We start from the raw sequence: 25053 nt of genomic DNA, 5'->3' as shown, positions 1-25053 counted from the left end.
AAATTGAGCTCAGGTGCATCCTGTTTCCATTTATCATCCTTGAGATGTTTCTACAACTTCATTGGAGTCCACCTGTGGTAAATTCAATTGATTGGACATGATTTGGAAAAGCACACACCTGCCTATATAAGGTCCCACAGTTGACAATGAATGTCAGAGCAAAAACCAAGCCAAGAGGTTGAAAGAATTGTCCCTAGAGCTCCGAGACAGGATTGTGTCGAGGCACAGATCTAGGGAAAGGTACCAAAAATTTCTGCAGCATTGGCCTTGGTCAGGGAGGTGACCAAGAACCTGATGTTCATTCTGAAAGAGCTCCAGAGTTCCTCTGTGGAGATGGGAGAACATTCCAGATGGAACTTTCCAATCAGGCCTTTTTTTTTTTTAGAGTGGTCAGACGGAAGCCACTCTTCAGTAAAAGGCACATGACAGCCTGCCTGGAGTTTGCCAAAAGGCACCTAAAGACTCTCAGACCATGAGAAAGAAGTTTCCCGGAAGATAGAACTCGCCTGCAGGAAGGAAGGACTGACACTCAGGGCTGGAGAAACAGCTGGATTCAGGCATCAGACATGAAGCCAGTGATCGCATCCCAAATGGCACCCTATTCCCTATTTAGTACAATACTTTTGACCAGGGCTCCTGGTTAATAAGCAACCAAGTGCTGCTCACTGTCACACAGCCATCATCACTACTGTCACAAAGCCATTTCAGGTATCCATACTTCAGTCTTCCATACCAACCATACTAAGAGAGCGAGAGAAAGAGAGCGAGAAAGTGTGTCTCATAGTCTCCTCTCTCTCACATCTGCACATTTGCTCTGAAAACACTGGTTACGCATCATGCCTATTGTCGCATAACTGAACTCATTATTGGTGGGTGACTGACTACTACCGAGAAAGCTCTGATTCACAAACACAGCTACATTGGCACAGGGTTTAGTAAATAATCCATGCCAGCCCTCACTGAATAGGAGAGGCTGTCTGTCTGCCATGTGCATTCATTTGGAGAGTTCAACTGTTGGGAGCCATGAATCACTCAATTCAATTCAATTCAAGGGGCTTTATTGGCAAGGGAGTAGATAATATACAAAAGTGAAATAAACAATAAAAATGAACAGTAAACATTAAACTCACAAAAGTTCAAAAAAAATAAAGAAACTACAAATGTCGTATTATGTATATACACAGTGTTGTAACTATGTGCAAATGGTTAGAGTACAAAACGGAAAATAAGTAAACATAAATATGGGTTGTATTTACAATGGTGTTTGTTCTTCACCGGTTGCCCTTTTCTTGTGGCAACAGGTCACAGATCTTGCTGCTGTGTTCGCACAGTGTGGTATTTCACCCAGTAGATAGGGAGTTTATCAAAATCGTGTTTGTTTTTGAATTCTTTGTGGATCTGTGTAATCTGAGGGAAATATGTGTCTCTAATATGGTCATACATTTGGCAGGAGGTTAGGAAGTGCAGCTCAGTTTCCACCTCATTTTGTGGGCAGTGAGCACATAGCCTGTCTTCTCTTGAGAGCCAGGTCTGCCTACGGCGGCCTTTCTCAATAGCAAGGCTATGCTCACTGAATCTGTACATAGTCAAAGCTTTTTACTCTTAGAAAGAATGGTACTATCTACTTAAAAGGGTTCTCCGGCTGTCCCCATAGGAGATCCCTTTTTGGTTCAAGGTAGTACCCTTTTTGGTTCCAAGTAGAGCCTTATTGGGTTCCATGTACAACCTTTTCCCCAAAGGGTTATACCTGGAACCAAAAATGGTTATCCTATGGGGAAAGTAGAAGGACACTTTTGGAACCTTTTTCTCTAAGAGTGTATGTGAGTCCAATAAGAATGTAATGAATGACTGTAACTGTCTTGAACAACAATGGGTCCTGGAGAGGACTAGCCTACCTTCATCAGGGCAGAAGGCACCTCAACTTTATTTTCATTTGGTAACATTGCATAATTAAAAAAGGATTATAAACGAACTTTGGGAAAAGTTATATTCCTAATGAACATTCTGTAAAAGTACATCTGATGTCAAATAGGGACTATTAACTAGAGCCCTTTAGCTAGCTAGGTTGGACATAAAAACAATGTATCAAATATCAATCAATTATGGTATCAAAGGCTTTAAAAAATTTATTAGAATGTAGCTTACCGGAGACAAATCACCAGGCGATGGACTCCCGGTAGTTGGTATCCATCTGGGCGATCCTGGCTCCAACCATCTGGAGCAGGTGATCGAACTGGCTTCGGCCCAGACGGAAGTAACTTCGGAATTCCTCTCCAAACAGTCAAAGCTCTTGAATGAGACGGTGGAACTCCCCTGCCTGCTTTCGGGACTTTAACCATCTCTGGACCCACACAGACCTGCACTTTCGCGGGGCTGGTCCCGGCCCAACAGCGCGATCAAGACCACCTTCCTCAACGTTGGTCTCATTGTTGAAAGAGCCTACTCTGCTATCTTGACTTTATTATTGCATTTCGCTCCAAAACTGCATTTTGGAGGGAAATTATATTATAGGCTCTCACAATTAATTTGTGGATGTCATCAAATAAATAATATACTTGGCAAATAAATGTTTTAAAATAATAAATAATTATGCAATCAAACTGTTTTTATTATGTAATCCCACTTTTTTTTCTGGATATGTTTGCAACAAAAATTCTACATTCACATGTTGCTACTTTCTGTCAAGTCTGCCTCTGCAACGCAATGCTGCAAGGCAAACGCAGCGTTCCATTGGAAATGAATGTACTTCTGGTGTATCAAAACGCAAAGACACAGTCGGTGTGTTCGAAGCGTGAGCTCCTCCATCCCCTGGTTGCCCATGGTGACGGAGCTGTCCATCCAACTTTCAGCCACCTGCACACACCATCCAAACACTATGGTTCAATAAAGCTGAGAAAAGATGAAGACAGTCAAAGAGAAACATTTTAATGTTATAGTTTCAAGATTGATAGCTAACGTTAGCCGACAACAAAAAGTGCAAGGAGCTGAGCTAAATTTAAGAGCTACTTCAAATCAAATCAAATCAAATGTATTTATATAGCCCTTCTTATATCAGCTGATATCTCAAAGTGCTGTACAGAAACCCAGCCTAAAACCCCAAACAGCAAGCAATGCAGGTGTAGAAGCAAGTGCTGAGTGATGTTTATTACTGTTAGCCAACTGCCCGGTCGGCATGCCACTAAAACACAAATATAACGTTTGTATACCTATCAATTATTGATGTTTTTATTTGTTTTGCTAGTTGTCATTTTTGCCTTGTCTTGCTGATTACTTAACCTACTGTCAAGTAGTGACTCCAGTCCAATTAGTTGGCAACTAACACTGGTCCAGTCACCGCGCGCCCATGCCTGACCCAAACGTCCGTCCAGCAGGTTACACCGTGTTTATATATAGCCTATTGTTCGAAAAGTCAGTCCCTAAAAGTCAAAGAGATAATCGTGAAGATAACATTTCCTCCGGTGGACTTTAGTTCTGGTTCGAATCGGTTCTAAGCAACAATTCGATAACAGTTCGATTCATCTGACAGGCAGCTAACGTTAACGGGTCGTCACAGTCATAAACCCCGCCCATTTCTACAATTTATCTTCATAAAATCTGATTTTAAACCTAACCTTAATCACACTACTAACCGTATGCCTAACACTAACCTTAAATGAAGGTTAAATGTTTTTCACAAATTTTTACGATACATTCATTTTGACTGTGCTATCTAGTGGAAAACCAGCTAAAGGGTTTCTCTCTCTGTAAATACGCAAAAATCTGCGCAGGAGTTTCCAAAGACAGTTTGCACGCCCATTTACTCCAAAGGAACAGATAGCTAATTATAATATTAGTTTGGCTTGACAGACAGAAAATATTCCCGCCTCAAATCCAGGGTTATAAATCACACCCTTCAATGCACCCAACTCGCAGAGATACTGTGAACATGCTGCAAGATTAATCTACTGTAAATAACACTGCTGCACTCTTCAGCAGTGAGAGAGAGTGTGTGAGGGACTGCAGTCTAAAATCAGAAGGGGGGGGGGGGGGGCATCTGTGCAACATATTTGAGATAGTTAAAGTCTGATAGAAAATAAAATAATTTCAAAAGCAACTGTAATCCTAAGAAAAACACTGCAGGGTTCATCATCAATAAACACCAGAGAGAAGTTTGAGAATAAAACATTCTTTACTTGATTGATAGTGTTAGCATAAACTACATCTGTACATGTTTCTATTTTCTATACAGTAAAGTATGAGATCATGATACTTGTTCACAAGGTCTTCCTCTCTTCTCCTCCTTCTCATCCTCCTCTCCTCATGCAACCTTCAGGTCCAGCACCGCAGGGTCCAGCTCCAGCCCTCCTCCACCCAGACCCACCAGGAGCACTGACACTAGGACGTCTAGAGAGGGAAGGTGGGACAGACAGAGGTGGAGGTTCGAGGAGATGACAGACATAATAATTTTTGCTGATTCATCAGACCTGAAGTGTCAAGTGACAAATTCCTGCAGGCAAATAAAAGTACATTTGAGAAAAAGTGTCAAACACAGACCGGTGTTTGGCAGGTGTGTGTGGATAGGCACGAAGTGATTGACTTGCAGACACATCTACCTTTGTTGTGGTTGGAGCCCACCCCTAGCATGGCAAGGCCAGCCACCATGACCCTGTGGTGGGCACAACAGACCAAGCCCTTATCCACCGCCAGGGTGCCACCTGGTGTCTGTGAGGGCACAGGGGGAGGGGCAGAGGGCTTTCCTTCTGCTCTTCTTCTGAGTGGAGGCTGCTGGTCAATGTAAAAACACTATTAGCCACTGAACTCAGGCATTAAGTAATCAAAACACGTGTGTGTGTGTGTGTGTGTGTGTGTGTGTGTGTGTGTGTGCGTGCGTGCGTGCGTGCGTGCGTGCGTGCGTGCGTGCGTGCGTGCGTGCGTGCGTGCGTGCGTGCGTGCGTGTGAGAGTGAGTGAGTGAGTGAGTGAGTGAGTGAGATAGTACCTGTGGTTATGGGGTCAGTGAGGCAGCTCTCTGACTGGACCAGTCCTTCATTAAACAGGAACACTAGTCTGCAGTAGAGATGACTAACCTCTCCTCTCACGTCCTCTACAGAGTACTGACCACTCAGAACACTGTTACCACGATTCACTACCTCCCTCCAACCTAGCTCACCTCCCATCGACAGGAACGGAACACATACAGGGAGAGGGACGGGGCCAGGGATGGAGAAAGGGGGAAAACAGTTGAAGGAATAAGGGGGAGACAATAGAGAAATAAATAAAGATAAAAAATTGAATAATCACAAATTCCCTACCTGCTGATTGGCTGGCATCCCAGGGGGTTCCATCCCCATGGGAGAGAGCTCTGATTGGACAGACTACATGTCTGTATACTCCTGGTCCCTATGCATCGCCATGACAACCAGTCACCTGAAGTTAGCGCTAGCTGCTAGTTGGCCACGACCCTCAGCTGAGCCATACAGCCAATCAGACTCTCTGCCCTGAGGCACTGTGGGGTTGACACAGTGCCTCACACAACTCGTTCGGTGGGCCCTCCGTTGTAACGTGTTGCTAACGAAACTCCAAGGTGACTTGCAGAGTGGCAAGGACATCAATAAACCCTTCAACTTCGGAACACAGTCGTGACATGAATGAGGCAATTATGTTCCACGTTGAAATAATATAACGAGCATTAAATTCAAATTAACACATTCCCCATGTTGTGTAATAAGATATAAACCTCAGTAACCGTTAAACATTTAATTTGGGAGCGATTTTTGTTACGTGTCAAACCTCGAAATCAAACAAACAAATGCACTTTTTATATAGTTAGGCACGCGTCTATTCTTTTGTATTAAATTGCGCAAACTCTAAACATATCGTGGTACGTGTCGGGATAGCACTTCGCTCTAGAGCCTGCATGCGTGCTGGTTCAATGGAAGTGGCTATCAGAGGGTCAAATTTGCCCCTACACCATTGATCCTTTTCACTCCCTCAGTTTTGGGACACGTGCATGGCGGAGGCGCGCGTCAATGCGCAAATTGAGTGCTGAGGGGCAAGTGGGTGATTTCGGATTCAGACTTAGACTGTAGCCAAATAGTAATATCCATATATTTAGAGATTTTCACACTGGTGTGACATGTATGATAAGTCCAATGTCTCCTATGAAAATGGCAAAGTGATTGGCACGGGCATCTTGGCTCTAGTGGGCAGTCCTGTATGGTAAGAGGGTAGCGGGGGTCACCCGGTGGTGGCATGGCAGAGGGTCAACAAGGGGGTAGAGGTGGAGTCTGTGCTCATATTCAGCCTCTGTCTCAGCATGGCGTACGCCTGGTACTCTCTCACCACAGACAGCCACCGCAGGAAGCCTTACGGGGAGCCATCCTCCCCTTGGCACATCTCCGGGATGGGCATGGGTTCTCCGGATCATCCAGACAACGGAGCCTCAGAGTCCAGCCCACATACAGTTACATTTCAATCATTTTGAAAACGCTCTTTAACTTTAAAGCTTGAAATAATAAAGTGTTATCCCTCTCCTGTTTTGCTGAAAAGCTAAGGGATAAGTACCTACTCTCAAATTCATAGACAGAGCTATGGATGCAAGGACTGACCATCCATGGTATAAAATGTATAGTTTTAACCATGTTGAGGCTATACAGTGTGTTTACATTGTTTACAAACATTGGAGTAAAACAAGCTTATATTTTGGCTTCTGATGGGGTAACAACAGTTGAACTAAGCTCATGAGACATTTATAAGTTATATTCTTCAAGAATAATTTTGGTATATATAATTAATTTATAAGTCAAAAAAATGTATGTAGCAACTAAAGATTGGAGCTTTAAAGTGACTGTCCAGTGTTTCCAGATTTCTATGAAATTTGACCTATAATTACAATACGAGTGATTTTTTTATTTTATTAAGTATGTTAAAAAGCAGCTTTTCTGTGTTGGAATGGTATGGGTGTAAACCGGTTATTAAAAAATATTAACGCAAGTAGACTGCTGATTGCCCAGCTCATCCTCCTAAACAGTATGACATCATACTCTATGAGGAAATATCAAGCAATTTTGAAACAGTCTGTTTGATATACAAGTTTGAGGTGGGGATATTTAAGTGTTTTTTTCTACAATGTATAATTTGACCACAAATATGAGTATAGGATGAGTCAACAACATTATTTGGGTATGAGTTAACAGAATATTAACCTTTTAAAGTGTGATTTTCACTGGACAGTTACTATCAGACACATATTACTAACAGACAACACTCCTGGAGTGCAACTCTATGCGCAGGGCTGCTGGCTTTGGTTAAAGCCCTGTTATAATCCCTGTCTAACAACTCCACATCCTCACACCCCCAGCCCACCTCAGCCAGCATCCTCCCCCAGTACTCTGTGGAGCTGAACTCCTCGGTAGTGCGAGTTAGAAGACTCATCTTCACTAGGTAGCAAGGTGTATCCTGGTGTATCTCTGGAGGCTACTTCAACAAACTAACATGTAAGGCAACTTTCAAATAGCTTTAAACAAGTTAGCTAAGATTCAGTCACTTGCAGGATATCATAACTGTTAACTTACTTGCAGTAAAATAAATGACGTAGTTACTGCGTTTTGACTTTGTAGGGCAGTGTACCTATTTTTTATCTTATTTTTTGTGCTACATTGATATTGATTACTGCATTGTTGGGTTTGGAGCTTGCAAGAAAGGCATTTTACTGTACCTGTGCACGTTACATAAACACTTTACATTTGAAACTATATTCTGACCTCAGTTATCCCTCTGAAGTGTGCATGGATAGCAATTGTTGTATCGTCATTTTGTCCAAAATATGCCGTTCTCTAAATATAAATGGTTGCATTTTAGCTTTCCGTCTTCCCGACATGGTATGTTCACCCGGACATTATTTCCAGCTGTACACAACAACATTCCGATTGGATAGTGCTGAATAGGCGGAGTTCCTGGCCTTACCCTGATTTGCTAGGATTCTTGGCAGTGGCCTGTCATTGGCTGATGCAGTGCCGGATGTCTTTGCGGTGCGGCGTGTTCTGGTCCGTTCGTGATTATCTTCCAGACATCAAGAGGCCTCAGCATGGCTATTCCAGCGGGGAGATCCGTTGTCTTCGTGACTGGAAACGCAAAGAAACTAGAAGAGGTGGGGAATGCTTCCGATCAATGCTTATTCCCTGTAGAAATGGCCCGGAATGAACATTGAAACGTTCCAAAGTGAGCTGTTTATTAGAGGCTCCAGCCGACTCCTGACAGAATGGAATGTCTGGCAGGGGTAAATGTGGTGGCCAAGTTTTAGATTACACCTGCTGAGTTCAAATGTTTTGATATATAATTCATCTAATTTTAGAGGCTACGTCAATAGGTTGTACACATTAACTGTATAACATGAACTGGGTTATTGGAGTCCTGCATGTTTAACAGTAAAGCACCATACCAGCAGGTGGCATCCAAGCCTTACACCAGGGATGGGCAACGTTGATGGGGGTGGGTGCCACAAAATATCAGAACTCCTTATTTTATTTAACTAGGAAAGTCAGTTAAGAACATATTCTTATTTTACAATGACTGCCTACACCGGCCAAAACCTCCCCTAACCCGGACGGCGCTGGGCCAATTGTGCGCCGCCCTATGGGACGCCCGATCACGGCCAGTTGTGATATAGCAGGATCGAACCAGTAGGAGCTGCAGTGGATTGCGGGTCTGCATACCCACATCCATGCCTTAGCCTTATCGGGGCCCTACGCAAAATGTTGTTGGGGGGGGGCACATCCCCAACTTGCGAGCAAAACATTAACATTTCCTGCAATTGTACTCATTTCGTCATTGGGCGAAGAGAAAAATGTGCCGTTTTACAGCTAATTTCCTGCAATTGTACACATTTTGCTATAGGGTCGATATAAATGTTTGCAGTTTTTAATATGATATCTGAGTGAAAGTGACTAACAAAATCAACGAGTCTGTAATCGACCATGATTACTTCAAGTATAAATAGCTGGACGCTAGACTAATTTACCAATCTAAAAAATTTTCACTGACATGGACTAATTGAGTGACTGACATAAAAGAAAAACTGCTGATGCACAATCCATTTGTTTTATTGCACCTTGTGTATTCTACTATGCTAACTCTAAACAGTAAGTTGAGACCCCAGCTGGGTTCATAAAAAATCATCATCATTTTGAGGGGGTGGGGTGGAATTGATCTGCGGGGGGCGGCAGCTGCCAGTTGCCGGTCCCTGCCTTACAAATAACGCTGCAGACCAACTCACAAGTTCATGTCATCATAAAAGACTGCTGTTCTTTGTCCAACCAGGTGATTCAGATCTTGGGGGACAAGTTTCCCTACAAACTAGTGTCCAAGAAGATTGACTGTGAGTTAACTTTCTCAATGGAATGACGAGATAGATGTATACCTAATCAATACATCTCTGTTATGTCTTCACATGGGACTAAATTACTGTCCATCTTTCTCAGTGCCTGAATACCAGGGGGAACCAGACGAGATCTCTATACAGAAGTGTAAGGAAGCAGCAAAACAGGTGTGTCATTGTGGACTGTTCTTTTCCATGTGCTGTTGTAATGAGGTCTGGATAAGAGATACGTGTATAAATGCTCATCTGACCTGGTTTGTCCGTGTCAATTCTCTCAGGTTGATGGACCAGTCATAGTGGAGGACACCTGTCTCTGTTTCAGAGCATTGGGAGGTCTACCAGGACCCTACATGTGAGTAGGCCTCTATAACCTCTCTGTAGAGCTTGTGGTCGGATTCTCTAATATGACAATTCATTTATTGAAAATGTATCGTTTTTTTTTGTGTGTGTGTAGAAAATGGTTCCTGGATAAACTTAGGCCTGAAGGTAAATCATGTTTCATCTGTGAATGAATGAGTACTGTTACTTAAATGTAATGTTTGAGTGTGCAGTGGAGGCTTCTGAGGGGAGGAAGGCTCATGATAATTGCTGGAACGGAGCTAATGGAATGGTATCAAACCATGTGTTTGATGTATTTGATACCATTCCGCTCCAGCTATTACCACGAGCCAGTCCTCCCCAATTAAGGTGCCGCCAACTTCCTGGGTTTGAGTTTGTGTAACCGTCCCTCCCTCTATCCAGGTCTGTATAAGATGTTGGCTGGGTTTGAAGATAAGTCAGCCTGGGCTCTGTGTACCTTTGCCTTCTGTCCAGGGAAAGAGGAGCCAGTACAACTCTTCAGAGGGATAACTGAGGTCAGAATATAGTTTCAAATGTAAAGTGTTTATGTAACGTGCACAGGTACAGTAAAATGCCTTTCTTGCAAGCTCCAAACCCAACAATGCAGTAATCAATATCAATGTAGCACAAAAAATAAGATAAAAAATAGGTACACTGCCCTACAAAGTCAAAACGCAGTAACTACGTCATTTATTTTACTGCAAAATCTGACTTCAAAGTATTTTTCTGTCTAGACAGACAGCCATTTCTGATACTCCATGGTATATTCTGATCAACTGGCTTGTTCTTGTGTCAGGAAAACTAAATAGCACATTAATCAGATAATATACCTTGCCATTACAACAGATGAAAGATTTTTGACCAAATTTCAGCAGTCTTATTTTTTATTTTATTTCACCTTTATTTAACCAGGTTGGCCAGTTGAGAACAAGTTCTCATTTACAACTGCGACCTGGCCAAGATAAAGCAAAGCAGTTCGACACATACAACAACACAGTTACACATAGAATAAACAAACATACAGTCAATAATACAGTAGAAAAAGTCTATATACAGTGTGTGCAAATGAGGTAGGATAACGGAGGTAAGGCAATAAATAGGCCATGGTGGCGAAATAATTACAATATAGCAATTTAACACTGGAATGGTAGATGTGCAGAAGATGAATGTGCAAAGGAGCAAGATAAATAAATAAATACAGTATGGGGATGAGGTAGTTGGATGGGCTATGGATAGACGCTGTTCAGGAGCCTGTTGGTGTCAGACTTTTATGCTCCGGTACCGCCTGCCATGCGGAAGCAAAGAGAACACTCTATGGCTTGGATGGCTGGAGTCTTTAACGATTTTCCAGGCCTTCCTTTCTCACTGCTTGATGGCAGGTCCTGGATGGCTGGGAACTCGGCCCCAGTGATGTACCGCAACACCCATTGTAGCACCAAGCAATCAAGGGTGGTGCTGTTGCCATACCAAGTAGTGATGCAGCCAGTCAAGATGCTCTCTATGGTGCAGCGTGTTCATCCCCCCCCGTTTCCTGTAGTCCACAATCAGCTCCTTGGTCTTACTGACGTTACCCAGAGCGACTGCATACTTTTCCGTAATTCTTCGTACTGGTCCCCGTGGGAATCGAACCCACAACCCTGGCATTGCAAGCACCATGCTCTACAACTGAGCCACACTAACTCTGCATGCTTGCTTTGATAAACATGTATTTTTCCCCTAACTGTTTAGGGGCACATTGTAGAGCCTAGAGGCCCCAGAGACTTTGGATGGGATCCCTGTTTCCAGCCAGACGGATTTGACAAAACGTAAGCAGGACTTTTATTTTACTCTCAGGAGTCTGTTTTTACGTATCACACTTTATTACTCCTTTATTACTCTCCTACTATACCACTGGGGGGCAGTAGATGTCTATTTTATGTATTGACAACATCAGTATGAAGAAAAGGAATGAAAGTGATTATTGCCAGCTCATTTATTGTTGCGTCTCTCACTCTCTTTCTGGTCCCTGTAGTTATGCTGAGCTACCTAAGGAGGTGAAGAACACAATATCCCATCGGTACCGAGCCCTGGCAGCCATGTGCGAACACTTCTCCTCTCAGGCCAACGACAATGGCATGCCAGACACCAAGAAGAAGAAACAGAACGACTAACCATGGATCTATGGTCAGACAACCCTACCCCCATTCTTAACCTTTACCATCAGGGGGATACAAAACCTATCTGACTCTGTATCCGTGGTTAGGGGCAACTTCTACCTACTCTGACCAATCGCTCAACAAACAGTCAGGACTCAGCTAACCAATCAGACTGGGACAAACTGGTGCAGATTAGACAGTTCCACACTGGTCAGCAAGTTCTAACCTCATCTGCCAATGGTTTAGACCACACTCCGTCCTCCATCATTTGTATTAAATAAGTCGTTTTTGTACCTTATCAAAAAATAAGGATTTGGTTTATTCTCTGTTCAGAGTCAAGTCGCTTGTATTGAACACTGAATCTGCTTTTCTCAAACTGAAAGAGCTCATCAAATCTGGATTATGTGGGTTTTATGCACCAAAATGTGGTTCTAGTTCAAGACTTTCTGCTTTCTAAAGTACAGTCCCCAAGCCAAGACTACAGTATTTGTGATTTGTGAGAGGCAGGCTCTGTGAGTGTGTGGAGTGCCCCAAGAGGAGTGTATAATAAACCACAAATATTCTGTCTTTCTGAGTATGATCTCTTTTTAAAGTAGTAACTCAATGTTTTCTCTCCTGTTTGTCACATTTCCACTCCCCTTTTCTTAGTCTTTTGCCATTATCACCCCCCCCCCCCCCCCTCAACGAAGGTCTCAGGAGTGGAAGTGTGGACAAGCAATCATGAATGCAGCTGATGGCGAAAACAACTTAACTAACAAGTCAACCTACACCTCCACTAAAATCAGTCAACATTGACCTGTGAAGGAATGTTCTTAAAATGGGCCTCTATGGTCCAAGGCCTTAGCTCTGTTTTCACATAAAGTACCTGAAAGACCTGAATGGATGGAGGGCTAGTTGGTGACTGATATGGAAGGAATTCCATTTCTTCCCCTTATGAGAGTAAGAGGGTATCAGACTGAGTGATCATCATCCTCCTAGCATATATATATACAGTACCAGTCAAACGTTTGGACACACTTACTCATTCAAGGGTTTTTCTTTATTTTCTACTATTTTCTACATGGCAGAATAATAGTGAAGACATCAAAACTTTGAAATAACACATGGAAACCTGTAGTAACCAAAAAGTATTAAACAAATCAAAATAGATTTTAGATTTTAGATTCTTCAATGTTGCCACCCTTTGCCTTGATGACAGCTTTGCACACTCTTGGCATTCTCTCAACCAGCTTCATGAGGAATGCTTTTCCAACAGTCTTGGACTTTCCACATATGCTGAGCACTTGTTGGCTGCTTTTACTTCATTCTGCAGTCTAACTCATCCCAAACTATCTCAATTGGGTTGAGGTCGGGTGATTGTGGAGGCCAGGTCATCTGATGCACCACTCCATCACTCTCCTTCTTGGTCAAATAGCCCTTACACCGCCTGGAGGTGTGTTTTGGGTCATTATCCTGTTGAAAAACAAATGATAGTCCCACTAAGTGCAAACCAGATGAGATGGTGTATCGCTGCAGAATGCTGTGGTAGCCATGCTGGTTACGTGTGCAGACAGTGTCAGTGTCACCAGCAAATCACCACCATACCATCACACCTCCTCCTCCATGCATCACGTGGGAACCAAACATGTGGAGATAATCCATTCACCTACTCTGCGTCTCACTAAAACACAGCGGTTGGAACCAAAAATCTCAAATTTGGACTCATGACCAAAGGACAGATTTACACTGGTCTAATGTCCATTGCTCGTGTTTCTTGGCCCAAGCAAGTCTCTTCTTCTTATTGGTGTCCTTTAGTATTGGTTTCTTTGCAGCAATTCGACCATGAAGCCCTGATTCACGCAGATGTTGAGATGTGTTTGTTACTTGAACTCTGTGAAGCATTTATTTGGGCTGCAATCTGAGGTGCAGTTAACTCTATCCTCTAACTTCTCCTCTGCAGCAGAGGTAACTCTAGGTCTTCCTTTCCTGTGGTGGTCCTCATGAGAGACAGTTTCATCATAGCGCTTTATGGTTTTTGCGACTACACTTTTGCGACTACACAAAGTTATTGAAATTTTCCAGATTGACTGACCTTGACTGACCCATGTCTTAAAGTAATGATGGACTGTCGTTTCTCTTTGCTTATTTGAGCTGTTCTTGCCATAATATGGACTTGGTCTCTTACCAAATAGAGCTATCTTCTGTATACCACCCCTACCTTGTCACAACTCAACTGATTGGCTCCAGAGCATTAAGAAGGAAAGAAATTCCACAATTTAACTTTTAGTAATGCACACCTGTTAATTGAAATGCATTCCAGGTGACTACCTCATGAAGCTGGTTGAGAGAATGCCAAGCGTGTGCAAAGCTGTCATCAAGGCAAAGGGTGGCTACTTTGAAGAATCTCAAATATAACATACATTTGATGTGGTTACTACATGATTCCATGTGTTATTTCAAAGTTTTCATGTGTTATTTCATAGTTTTGACTTATTCACTATTATTCTACAATGTAGAAAATTGTAAAAATAAAGAAAAACCCTTGAATGAGTAGGTGTCCAAACTTTTGACTGGTACTGTATATACTGTATATATATATGCCATTTAGCAGACACTTTTATCAGTCACGTGTGCCTACTAGAAGTCATTGATTTTTATACAAAAATAAACAAGTCATTGTTATTTAGAATGGATAACTTTTATTTGACCTTTGTATGAATTTGTACATAATGTAATAGTGGTGTACAATGCACAGGTCAGAAGGAGTTTTATACACAATACAGTTTGTATGATGACCAATGATACAGTATGCAAGGAGTAAACTTCATTATTTATTCTTTGACCCCTCACCTCCCTTTCAACACTATACATCAAAACACAATAAAAGCCGATCTCTGACAACCAAACAGTAGAAAAATAATTCCTCTATAAACATGTTTGTGGACTGTGCCACAGCAAAAGCCTTCCCACTGAAACAACATACCTGCAGGGGGTTTAATTCATAACACAATTTGCTTGAAAAAGCTTCATCTCAATCACTGCTGTGGCCAGTTTTGGTAACTACTAAACCTTCGCATTGACGAAGGTGGTAAATAATAGCATTCTAACCACTGACTACCACACTAACTGCTCTAAAGACAAGAGAAAGTCTTTTTGAAAGGTTTTTGTTGTGAGTTCCTCTACTGGTGACCCAGCCTGACGTCGTAGGAGACAATGTGGAAGTTGTCCCAGGCGTGTAGCTTCCTTTGGGCAGGGTTATAATCCACCATGCTGTTGTAGCGGTACTTATTCCTGAAGGGTAGCGCCACCTGCTTCCCCTGGCCAGTAGCTGTGTCGAACATAAAGTTGATGGTGGTGTTAGGAGCAGTGTAGCTGGCAACCGTGTAGAGACGGCCACAGATGACGAAAGCGTTAGCCACACTGTTCTTCCTGATGCTGGTCTCCCAGCTCCTCTTCACCGCCAGGTTGTGTGGGTTCAGCTGGGACACCACGATGGCTCCTTTAGCCTTGTTGGTGCTGTAGACGGCCCACAGGCCCTGCTCGTCCACCCCAAGATCCACATCGGTGTAGCCGCCCCAGGAGTAGGGGAACTGGCCGTGGAAGCCGGCGTGGGGCAGGTCTCGGCGGGCGGCGATGCTCTCAGATGCCAGGTCGTACCTCAGCAGGGTGCGGCTGCGGCGGCGCTGGTAGTACAGAGAGCCGCGGTACAGAGTCGCTCCTGTACTCTCCACTGGCTCCGGCAACAGCAACACCTTGTAATAAATAATGATAATACAGTCTGGTCATGGTTACAGACTTTACATTATACATCAATATGTTATCATCCCTTAATGGTTAAGGTGGGGTTGGTTAGGGGTAAGGTCATTTGATCTTAGATCTATGGTTAAGGTTAGCCTCTAGGTCTATCCCATGCCAGTCAGTCCAGTCACCCACCTTTGAGGGGTAGCCTTTAGAGAGCTGGTCCATGTCCTCGTAACCAAACAGCTGTCTGACCTCTGACCCCACTGTATCGATGCGCCACACCATCTTCCCTCCGTAGGGCGCCACAGCCTCCGGATCCTGCATCCACACCCCATATTTACCAGCTATACTATCAGCCTTACGATGGGACACTGGCTCTCCTATTGATATCAACTCCCCACAGCCTGGGAGAGAGGAGGGGGGAAGGGAGAGAGAGAGCAGTTAGAGAGATGAAAAGAGAGATGGGTAGATGGTGGGGGGGCAGTTATAGGGACAGGTCATTAGATGTCAGGGGTGATGATGCTATTTTATACTATTGCGATGCACCCTGGAAGAGAGAGAGAGAGAGAGAGAGGAGAGAGGTGTGTGTAGAGATAATCAGTGGTAAATCCTGTTTTTGGATAGGGGTATGGAGGGAAGAGGTAACGGCTGCTAAAAGATCTGAGAGATGATAATTTCTCATAATGGAGACAGATAGCAGGTTTACAACAGTTTGGCATCTCTGCTAATTAACAAGCCCTATGAGTGTGTGTGTGGTACCGAGTTAGTAGAAGAGCAGCTAAGCTGAGAGTCATCAGATACAGGAAGGAATCCTCCACCACTTCAAGCCTCTCACTGAGAAAATGATCAGGCTGCTGTATATTTACCTCTTCCTAAAATACCTTTAGGATATTCACGACAGAGTGGTGTGTGTAAGGGCGAGGGGTTATGTAATTATATACAGGCACGGTCATCAACGATATGAATAACTCCAGCACAAACATGAATCTCAACTTGTTAATTTTGTCGACGTTTCAGTCTTTTTCTAGATGTGACAGAAACTGCAGAGGAAATGTGCAGAGGTAAACGTGTATGGTGGAGATGATCTTATCATAGATGTGCCTCTCAGTATGTTCAGTAGAGCTTCAGTGGATCTCTCCCTGTCAGGCACTTAACATATACAAACACATGCAGTCCCTCATGTTCTGATGTTGGTATTTGCCCTGGTATTTAGTGTTATTCTTACCTGTGTATTAATAGCAATATTTGTTTTGGGGCTGTCAGCAGGGGGAAGCGTCGTGTTTGCAGGGTCAGCTGTGCAGGGGTGGAGAGGGGGTAACTGTGTAATAGTATTGGGACTGTTGGGACCGCATCAGGATAATGACCAATTTGATATATCCAGGTGTGTGTCTCACCTGTGCTGTCCCTCAGTACTAGGAGCAGGAACCTCAGTCACCTCAGCCTTCAACTCCTGGAACCCTGCATTGCCATCATACCGCCATGCTGGGTCTGGAGGGGGGAGGAGACAGACAAACAGACAGACAGAAAACAACCGGTGATACAACGTTGAGAAGCTCTGATTGAGACACAGGCTTTAGGGTGTCGAGTTCTGCCTCCGTCAATGAATCAATCTTCAATTGCAGTGCTCTTCAACCCTGGACCTAGAGAGAGAGCTACAGAGTGGGAACTGTGCAGGCTTTAGTTCCAGCCCCGCACTAACATACATCACCTCCACAATGTAGAGCTTTGTGAGTAGATGTGTTTTACTCATGTTTATTAAGACTATGATTAGAAAGATAGGCATATGCACATTTTGTGGTTTTCATTCGTTTTTCATCATTACATCTCAAACAACCAGCCTAGTTTGGTCATTGCTCATGAAAAAAGTATACTCATTGCAAGTGATTGTAGCAAAACAATACAGTCACGATTAAAGGAACTGTGCAACTGTAACTGTGGGTGTGCAAATGAGCTGCACCTAATAGTTTGCACATGCTAATTCTGTTTTGATTATGTGACCAAGCTATATATCTACCGGAATGGGCACATAACGCCAACTGAATGGGCTCGGGCGCATCTGATCGTGCACTAAACAGTTGAATGCAATATCTGCTGCTAAACGATTCTCCAATAAAAATAATGTTTTTTTTGTTGTTGCCTGAGTAAGCCCTGGGCTTTAGAAAAAGAGGACCTACTGAACATCCAAGTGCCCCTGTACCGACCCTCTACAACCTGCTCATCCCTGAGAGCTACCATGGCACAGCGAGTGGAGAGCTATTCCTCCAGCATGACAGCGGACCAGGAAAAGACAGGTTTCTCATCTTCACAACGACACGTAACTTGACTTTCCTGTGCCAGTCCGTGTCCTGGTGTGTACTGCCCTACAAAGGCAAAGTGCAGTAACTACCGTACGTAAAAAATGTACTGCAAAATATCTAGACAGACATCAATTTCTGGTACTTCATGATATATCCTAATCGACTGGCTTGTTCTTATGTCAGAAAAATAAATACCACATTAATCACATTATAATATTACATTTAAAAAAAATATATATATGTAGTTACTGCACTTTGCCTACGTAGGGCAGTGTAGATAGATCATTCAAAGCGGCCCCACCCTTGTTACGGCAGTTGTACACCATTTTGGGACTGCGACAGTCGACCGTGATTCCAGCAGCCTATATTTTACTGCCCTATAAGTCTGAGGAAAGCATCAACAAGTAGCATACTATTGATGTTGTATTAAGGGTTCATTTTCAAAATGACAGCAATGTCGAGTTGAACATGCAATTCATCTAATGTCTATATATGAAATATTTTTTAGGAGATACAGTATATACAGTACAATCATGCGTTGGAGGCAGTGTTGGGGAAGCTACTCTGAAAATACTTTTACTTCACACTGGAAGAAGTTAAGCTACCCTTAAGAAAAACATAGTTTACTTAGCTAAAGTTACTTTGAAAAAGTAGTTCACTACATCTAAACTATTTCTAAATCTGAAATTTCATAGACTACAAATTGTAGGAACAGATCACTCTCGAGTCAGCCTATTAAACACAAAAACGATGTTTCAAGTGAGAATTGGGCAGGTCTGATGCCGAAAAATAAAGGAAATTCTTGCTTACTTCAACCATATTTTATTTTTGCAAAAAAAATTGTGTAGTTCTAGTAGTTAGCGATAACGCTACATGGCAAAAAATGTATTAACTACTACCACCAAGATTTGAATTTAGTTCAACTACCACTAAGCCACTGCAAAATGTAATTCAATTACTAGTTGAATTACATGTAGTACACTAGTACCCGGCACTGGTTGGAGGCAATGAGGAATTTGCCCCAAGACAGCTGGCATCAATGTACTGCAGCGACCCCAATTTCACCCTCCACCTCAAAATGCTCCCTGCGCTCTTGTTCATTCTACCCGCTGATGTAGAGAGATGCTATGGAGATCTGGAGAAGCTGATATTCCCCACATCCTCTGAGGAACAGGAGCTGCGCAAAGTTGTGAGCCACTTTGAGGGACATACATTGGGCACTGGAGATCACTTTGAGGAGTCTTCACCAAAAGAGCACCGGCATTTGCCATAGGTATGTTTATTTCCGAAATGTGGAACTACTACGATGCTGTCGAGCAGCAAGATTTTGTGGAGATCAATAAAGCAGTGAAGGATTGGCATCGGGCCTTCAGGGCACTTGCTGGTCCCACAAACCCAACGGTTTTGGAGTTAATCGATGCCCTGCGACAACAACATGCTCTGACTGAACCTGACCTGGAGCAGTACCTCGCTGGCAACCTACCACCACCACAGAGTCCGCAGTAGCTTGAAGAAGGCAAAGCGGCTTGTGGAGGACTACCACGATCTACCCCTAATGTATTACCTGAGACCCAATGCCTACACATTCCAGCTGCAGGTGTGATGACTGCAACACAGCAACCCTCAGGAGCAGATTGAGCACCTCCTAGCACATCTGTCCATGACACTGGACTGGACACTGGACTGGACACTACCCACTGGACAAAGACTGGTTGAATCAACGTTGTTTCCACGTCTTTTCAACAAAAAAATTCAACATGATGACGTTGATTCAAAGAAGGAAAAGTGATTGGATTTGCAAAAAGTCATCAACGGAAGGGAATGTTGTATTTCTTTCACCCAACTTTGAACCTAAACCCAATGACATGGTGACATTTTTTGTTGAATTCACATTAGTTGACAACTCAACCAAAACAAGATGTTGAAATTACTTCATGGCCTAACTAGTCTGCTTTATTTGAAATGTATTTTATGGCATATTTTTGTAATTATACTAATTTTGTGGTAATACTGGGATATTCGTGAATTAATAATAATTCAGAATTATTTGTTCATTATTCATTCTGTTGAAATTAGATTTGTACACACACATGCAAACACATACTCAGTGGTACCACAGAAGCTTACCTCTCAAACTGCCAGTGTCCCCTTGTCTTCCAGCACTGGATACCAGGTGAGAGAGAACACCAGCATCTGCAAACACATCATGGATGTAGAATCACACACACTTTTTAACATCACAGTACAATGACAGCACCAACCCTGACCATGCAGTGACCATCAAGCCCAGAGCGGCCTACATCAGCCAGCTGTCGGGTCTCTGAGTGTGTGTTGGGAGTGGTGAGGGGGTCTCTGGCAGCACTACTGACAGCAGGGAATGTAAGAGGAGAAAACAAACACTCCTGAGTGGATTCCCAGCTGCTGTGGAGTCTGCCGGACTGTTGAACACACATGCAACCTTTAGTCTTGAAGCCCCCGACCTGCCTTGCTACCACAGTTAGCCATTCCTCATACCAGTTTAGTTCAACTGGAACAAGGCCAAAATTTCCCCCAAGGCTCACCCATCACTCCCCCTCTCCTCTGCCCCCCCCCCCCCACTTCCCTTCAGCCCCTCAGAGAACCATTACAGTTGAGAGTTTCTAAACTAAACACTTCACCCGTGTTGATAAACAGCAGCAGTGACTGGGTCTATAACAGTGATGGATGCTAACATGTTAACGTGTTAACAGCCTCATAATTATGCAATGTGTGTGTGTGTGTGTGTGTGTGTGTGTGTGTGTGTGTGTGTGTGTGTGTGTGTGTGTGTGTGTGTGTGTGTGTGTGTGTGTGTGTGTGTGTGTGTGTCTGAAGAGTTTACTGGCTCCTAATGAGCCATAATGATGCAGAACATGTTAGTCTTAGCCTCTGGAAACTGATGTTGATTTCCTATTTTGACGGAGACCCACATGAAAAAATACTATAGTATTCACTGTAGTGTTTTTGTAGACTTTACTGTAGCATTCACTGTAGCATACTGTAGTATTACAGTTAACTATAGTATAAATACCATATTAAAGGAAAACTGTAGATTATACTGTAATAATGAATGTAGTGGTTTTGTGGATTGTAGTACACTGAAGTATTTACTGCAGTGTTTTTGCAGACTGTAGTATACTGTAATATTTACTGTAGTGTCTTTGCGGACATCACTGTCGTATTTACTATAGTGTTTTTGTTTTTATTATCTTTGACATAGAAGTGGAGGCTTTCTCCTTCAGGAAACCTACTGGAGAAATACTAAAAGAGCACATTTTCCAAAACCTGTAAGTAGGTAGGTAAGTAGATAAGACTGGGGTCTGAACGAATATTTCAGAACTTGTGGTCTTTTCTATAAACTGTAGGGAACACAATATATGGTCTATACTTGGCATGTAGGTTTCTCACTTATGGGTGGCACAAATTGCGATATTGGGGAGGGGAATGGACAGAGTAAAATGCAAATTTAATAAAGTAGTATTTAATATAGTTTAAAAAGTGTAGTGTTTTTGCAGACATTACTGTATGGTGTTTTTGTTGTGGATACTACTTCAGTATTTACTATAGTATTCTATAGCAGGGTTTCCCATTTGGGTTTTGTCCCAGCACTACACAGCTGATTCAAATAACCAACTCATCATCAAGCTTTGATTATTTGAATCAGTTGTGTAGTGCTAGGGCAAAAATGTGGCCCCAGGACCGAGTTTGGGAAACACTGTTCTACAGTATACTACAACATTCTATAGTAAGTACTACACATGTGGGGGAGAAGGGGTGAGTTTGGGGTAAAGTTGGGGGAGAAGGAGGAGGAGAAGTGTGAGGGGTCAAGGTGTTGGGAGACCAGAGTCACGTTCAACAGGCGTAAAACAGAAGAAAAGAGTTGTACTGCCTGAACTTGCTCAATAAGAATGGTTATTTACATTTGCTTCTGTTTATGTCTTGTATGACCTGGGTCATGGATGCTGTCTAGGCAGAAGGGTATGGGAAGAGGAGGGTGGTGGGGTGAGGAGGGCTGAGGGAGGGTGAGGGAAAGAGTCTCGCTTCCCTGAACTACAAAACAGTTCCCAGGGGGCAAGGTCATTCATCATCTCAGGTGTTTGTGTGTGTGTGCGTGTCTGTGTGTGTGTTTGATGGATATAGGGGCAAATCTGGCAGAACATCATGACCACAGCAAGTTCTCACAGACTGAAACACCAAAACACTCATACCCATGCTCCCTGAGGATGGCCCAATCAAGCCTTCTAACCCTGTGCTATTAGAGTTATTAGAGCTGAGAGGAGATAAAAGGCTCATATTTGGCTGAAGGTCTCCCTCAGTCTCAATCTCTCGGCACAGTCCACCTTCATGTTGCTGTGTAGCAGAGCTGTTGTTCTTGGATGCAGCCATACTCACCATGGGTCTCTTGGCTTGGCTGTTGTTGATAGCATTTATTCTACAACAACATTGCCTTTTCCTAAGCCATTAGAAAACTTGCGTAACATAATCTATTTAGGGGGAGGTGAGTCAGTAACTAAACATTAGTAAACTAAACAAAAAGAAGAAGAAACTATACTATGGAACAAAGATAAATTATACAAAGAATGATAGTAAAAAGCTCTGGAGGACCTTTAATGAAATTCTAGGCAGAAAAGCTAACTCAGCTCCATCCTTCACTGAGGCTGATGGCTCATTCATTTAAAAAAAAATTGATATTGCCAACCACTTCAATAACTTTTTTTGTTGACAAGATTAGACAACTTAGGCATGACATGCAAACAACAAATGCTGAGCCTTCATATTCATGTATAATGGACCAAATAATGAAAGACAAGCACTGTAGCTTTGAATTCTGCAAAGTTAGTGTGGAGGAGGTGAAAAAATTACTACTATCTATAAAAACCACCTGTAACTGACAACATGGATGGTAAATTATTGAGGTTGGTAGCGTAACACATTGCAACTCCTATTTGCCACATCTTCAATCTAAGCCTAGAAGATGGAGTGTGCCCTCAGGCTTGAAGGGAGGCAAGTGGCATTCAGCTGACCAAAAATAGCAAAACAGCCTTTAATAGTTCCAACAGCAGACCAATCAGCCTGTTACTGGTGCTTAGCAAACTTTTGGAAAAAATCTTGTTCGACCAAATACAATGTTATTTTACAGAAAACAAATTAGCATCAGACTTTCAGCATGCTTATAGGGAAGGGCACTCAACATGCTCGGCACTGACACAAATGACTGATGATTGGATGAAAGAAACTGATAATAAGATTGTGGGAGCTGTTTTGTTAGACCTCAGTGCAGCCTTTGACATCGTTGATCGTAACATATTACTGAAAAACATAGGTGTTATGGATTAACATCCTCTGCCTTATCATGGATGGACAATTACCTATCCAATAGAACACAGAGGGTTTTCTTTAATGGAAGTTGAATGTTGAGTGTGGTGTACCACAGGGCAGCCGGCTTGGACCATTATTGTTTTCTGTGTTTACTAATGACCTTCCACTGACCTGCGTGTCCATGTACACTGACGACTCAACAGTATACAGTACACGTCGGCTACAACAGTAAAATAAATAACGGACACCCTTAACATAGATCTCCAATCAGTTTTAGAATGGGTAACTAGCAATAGGCTGGTGCTAAATATAAAACAATACTAAAAGTATCATTTTTCGGACAAATCACTCACTCAACCCTAAACCTCATATGGATCTATTATTGAATAATGTGGCTATTGAGCAAGTTGAAGAGACTAAACTGCTGGGTGCCATGCTAGATAGCATGCTGTCATGGCCAAAACATATAGACTCAATGGTTACTAAAATGGGAAGAGGTCTGTACATGATAAGGCTTTGCTGTGCTTTCTTGATATCTCAGTGAACCAGACAAGTCTTACAGGCCCTAGTTTTGTCGCACTTGGTCTACTGTCTAGTTGTGTGTTCAGGTGCGGCAAAGAAGGACATTGGCAAATTGCAGTTGGTCAAAAACAGAGCAGCACGTATTGCACATAGATGTACACTAAGGGTGAATGTCAATGACATGCATCACTATATGTCTTTGTGCAAGGTGTTGATGTTATGAAGGTACCGAACTGTCTGTTCAAGCAGTTGGCACTCAGTTCAGACACTCATCGGTATCACACAAGACATGCAACCAGAGGTCTCTTCACAGTTATTTATAGGAAGAAGTTTGGTCCAAATCAGAAATAATTTCTTAACAATCTAAAATGGTTGGTGTCAAAATCCTTGTTCTTGCGCTCTTGAGTTGGAACAATCCTCTGTATGTTTTAGCCTGCAAGTGCTAACATGAGGATCAAACCAGATGCCACAGAGCCATGCAGGGAAATAATGAACTTCTTTTTAGGTTTAGAGTGTGTAGAAGGGCAGCACTGGGATAGGGGATGGGGAGGTAGTGGATGGGGAGTTGGGGAAGGAGGATTTATGTGGTGGTGGGCAATGTCAGCTTTACGAGACAACATAAACCCCCCCCCCCCCCCCCCTACCCACACAAACACCCTTGATGGTCTGAGTCAAACATCAGCAAAGCCTTAAGGTAAGATGGAAATGGGACTCTAACATGTCCTGCTTGTCTTTTCTCACGTCGGCATCACGCCCCCCCCCCCCCCCCCCCCCATCATAAAGAAGGCTCTGGTTGTAAATAAAAGACTAACCCTGGCTGTCCTCTAGAACCTTCTGCCTCCCTCCACTCTTTAAACAAATAATTGAGAAACCTGACACTACTTCGACCGCCTTGTGTTGCCCAAACACAGACATGCACAAGAACACACCCACCATTATCCACACAAACAGTTCTGTGGAATCCTCTATGTTACAGGAAAGCGCCTCATCATTGAGTGTGTGCGTCACATTTTTACTCAGGTCTTCCAGTTAACAGAATCTCCTGACTCTCCTACAAAACCACAAGACACTTGATGTACAGCAAACACACAGTTGAAGTCGGAAGTTTACATACACCTTAGCCAAATATATTTAAACTCAGTTCTTCACAATTCCTGACATTTAATCCTAGTAATAATTCCATGTCTTAGGTCAGTTAGGATCACCACTTTATTTTGAGAATGTGAAATGTCAGAATAATATTAGAGAGAATGATTTATTTCAGCTTTTATTTCTTTCATCACATCCAGTGGGTCAGAAGTTACACATAAAATTAGTATTTGGTAGCATTAAATTGTTTAACTTGGGTCAAAC

General features: G+C 42.8%; 2 protein-coding genes, 1 non-coding gene and 1 pseudogene across 3 annotated transcripts; 1 reads left to right on the top strand and 3 right to left on the bottom strand.

Annotated features, from left to right (window-relative positions):
* The window catches only part of LOC120052057, a 37717-nt pseudogene extending 35290 nt beyond the window's left edge, over positions 1-2427 (bottom strand).
* A 5596-nt stretch (positions 2428-8023) lies between these two features.
* On the top strand, positions 8024-12394 carry LOC120052485 (inosine triphosphate pyrophosphatase). Its single transcript, XM_038999422.1, has 8 exons — positions 8024-8126; positions 9296-9353; positions 9457-9521; positions 9632-9705; positions 9808-9839; positions 10095-10207; positions 11421-11497; positions 11704-12394. Exons 1-8 carry the CDS (start codon positions 8064-8066, stop codon positions 11840-11842), a joined length of 621 nt encoding a protein of 206 aa, XP_038855350.1. The 5' UTR covers positions 8024-8063; the 3' UTR covers positions 11843-12394.
* Positions 12395-14500: 2106 nt separating this feature from the next.
* LOC120052056 (myocilin-like) lies at positions 14501-16266 on the bottom strand. The gene is made up of 3 exons (XM_038998918.1): positions 16254-16266; positions 15740-15951; positions 14501-15558 (listed from the first exon to the last, which is right to left on the bottom strand). The coding sequence occupies exons 1-3, from the start codon at positions 16264-16266 to the stop codon at positions 14986-14988; spliced, it is 798 nt and encodes a 265-aa protein (XP_038854846.1). The 3' UTR covers positions 14501-14985.
* A 4817-nt stretch (positions 16267-21083) lies between these two features.
* On the bottom strand, positions 21084-21136 carry LOC120053110. The gene has a single exon (XR_005477472.1). It is a non-coding gene; the product is annotated as a U7 small nuclear RNA (small nuclear RNA).
* Positions 21137-25053: the final 3917 nt, after the last annotated feature.

The sequence above is a fragment of the Salvelinus namaycush genome, chromosome 8 (genome assembly GCF_016432855.1).
Source record: "Salvelinus namaycush isolate Seneca chromosome 8, SaNama_1.0, whole genome shotgun sequence".
Lineage (NCBI taxonomy): Eukaryota > Metazoa > Chordata > Actinopteri > Salmoniformes > Salmonidae > Salvelinus > Salvelinus namaycush.
Note: the sequence above shows the minus strand (reverse complement) of the source record. Positions and strands in the feature narration are given on the sequence as shown.

Bases quoted from the DNA above. Each gene is read 5' to 3' on its own strand.
- LOC120052485 (XM_038999422.1), top strand. From the start codon at position 8,064: ATGGCTATTCCAGCGGGGAGATCCGTTGTCTTCGTGACTGGAAACGCA. The intron at 9,840-10,094 runs GTAAATCATGTT...CCCTCTATCCAG, and splicing joins GGATAAACTTAGGCCTGAAG to GTCTGTATAAGATGTTGGCT. The intron at 11,498-11,703 runs GTAAGCAGGACT...TGGTCCCTGTAG, and splicing joins CCAGACGGATTTGACAAAAC to TTATGCTGAGCTACCTAAGG.
- LOC120052056 (XM_038998918.1), bottom strand. The intron at 15,559-15,739 runs GTGGGTGACTGG...ATTTATTACAAG, and splicing joins CTAAAGGCTACCCCTCAAAG to GTGTTGCTGTTGCCGGAGCC.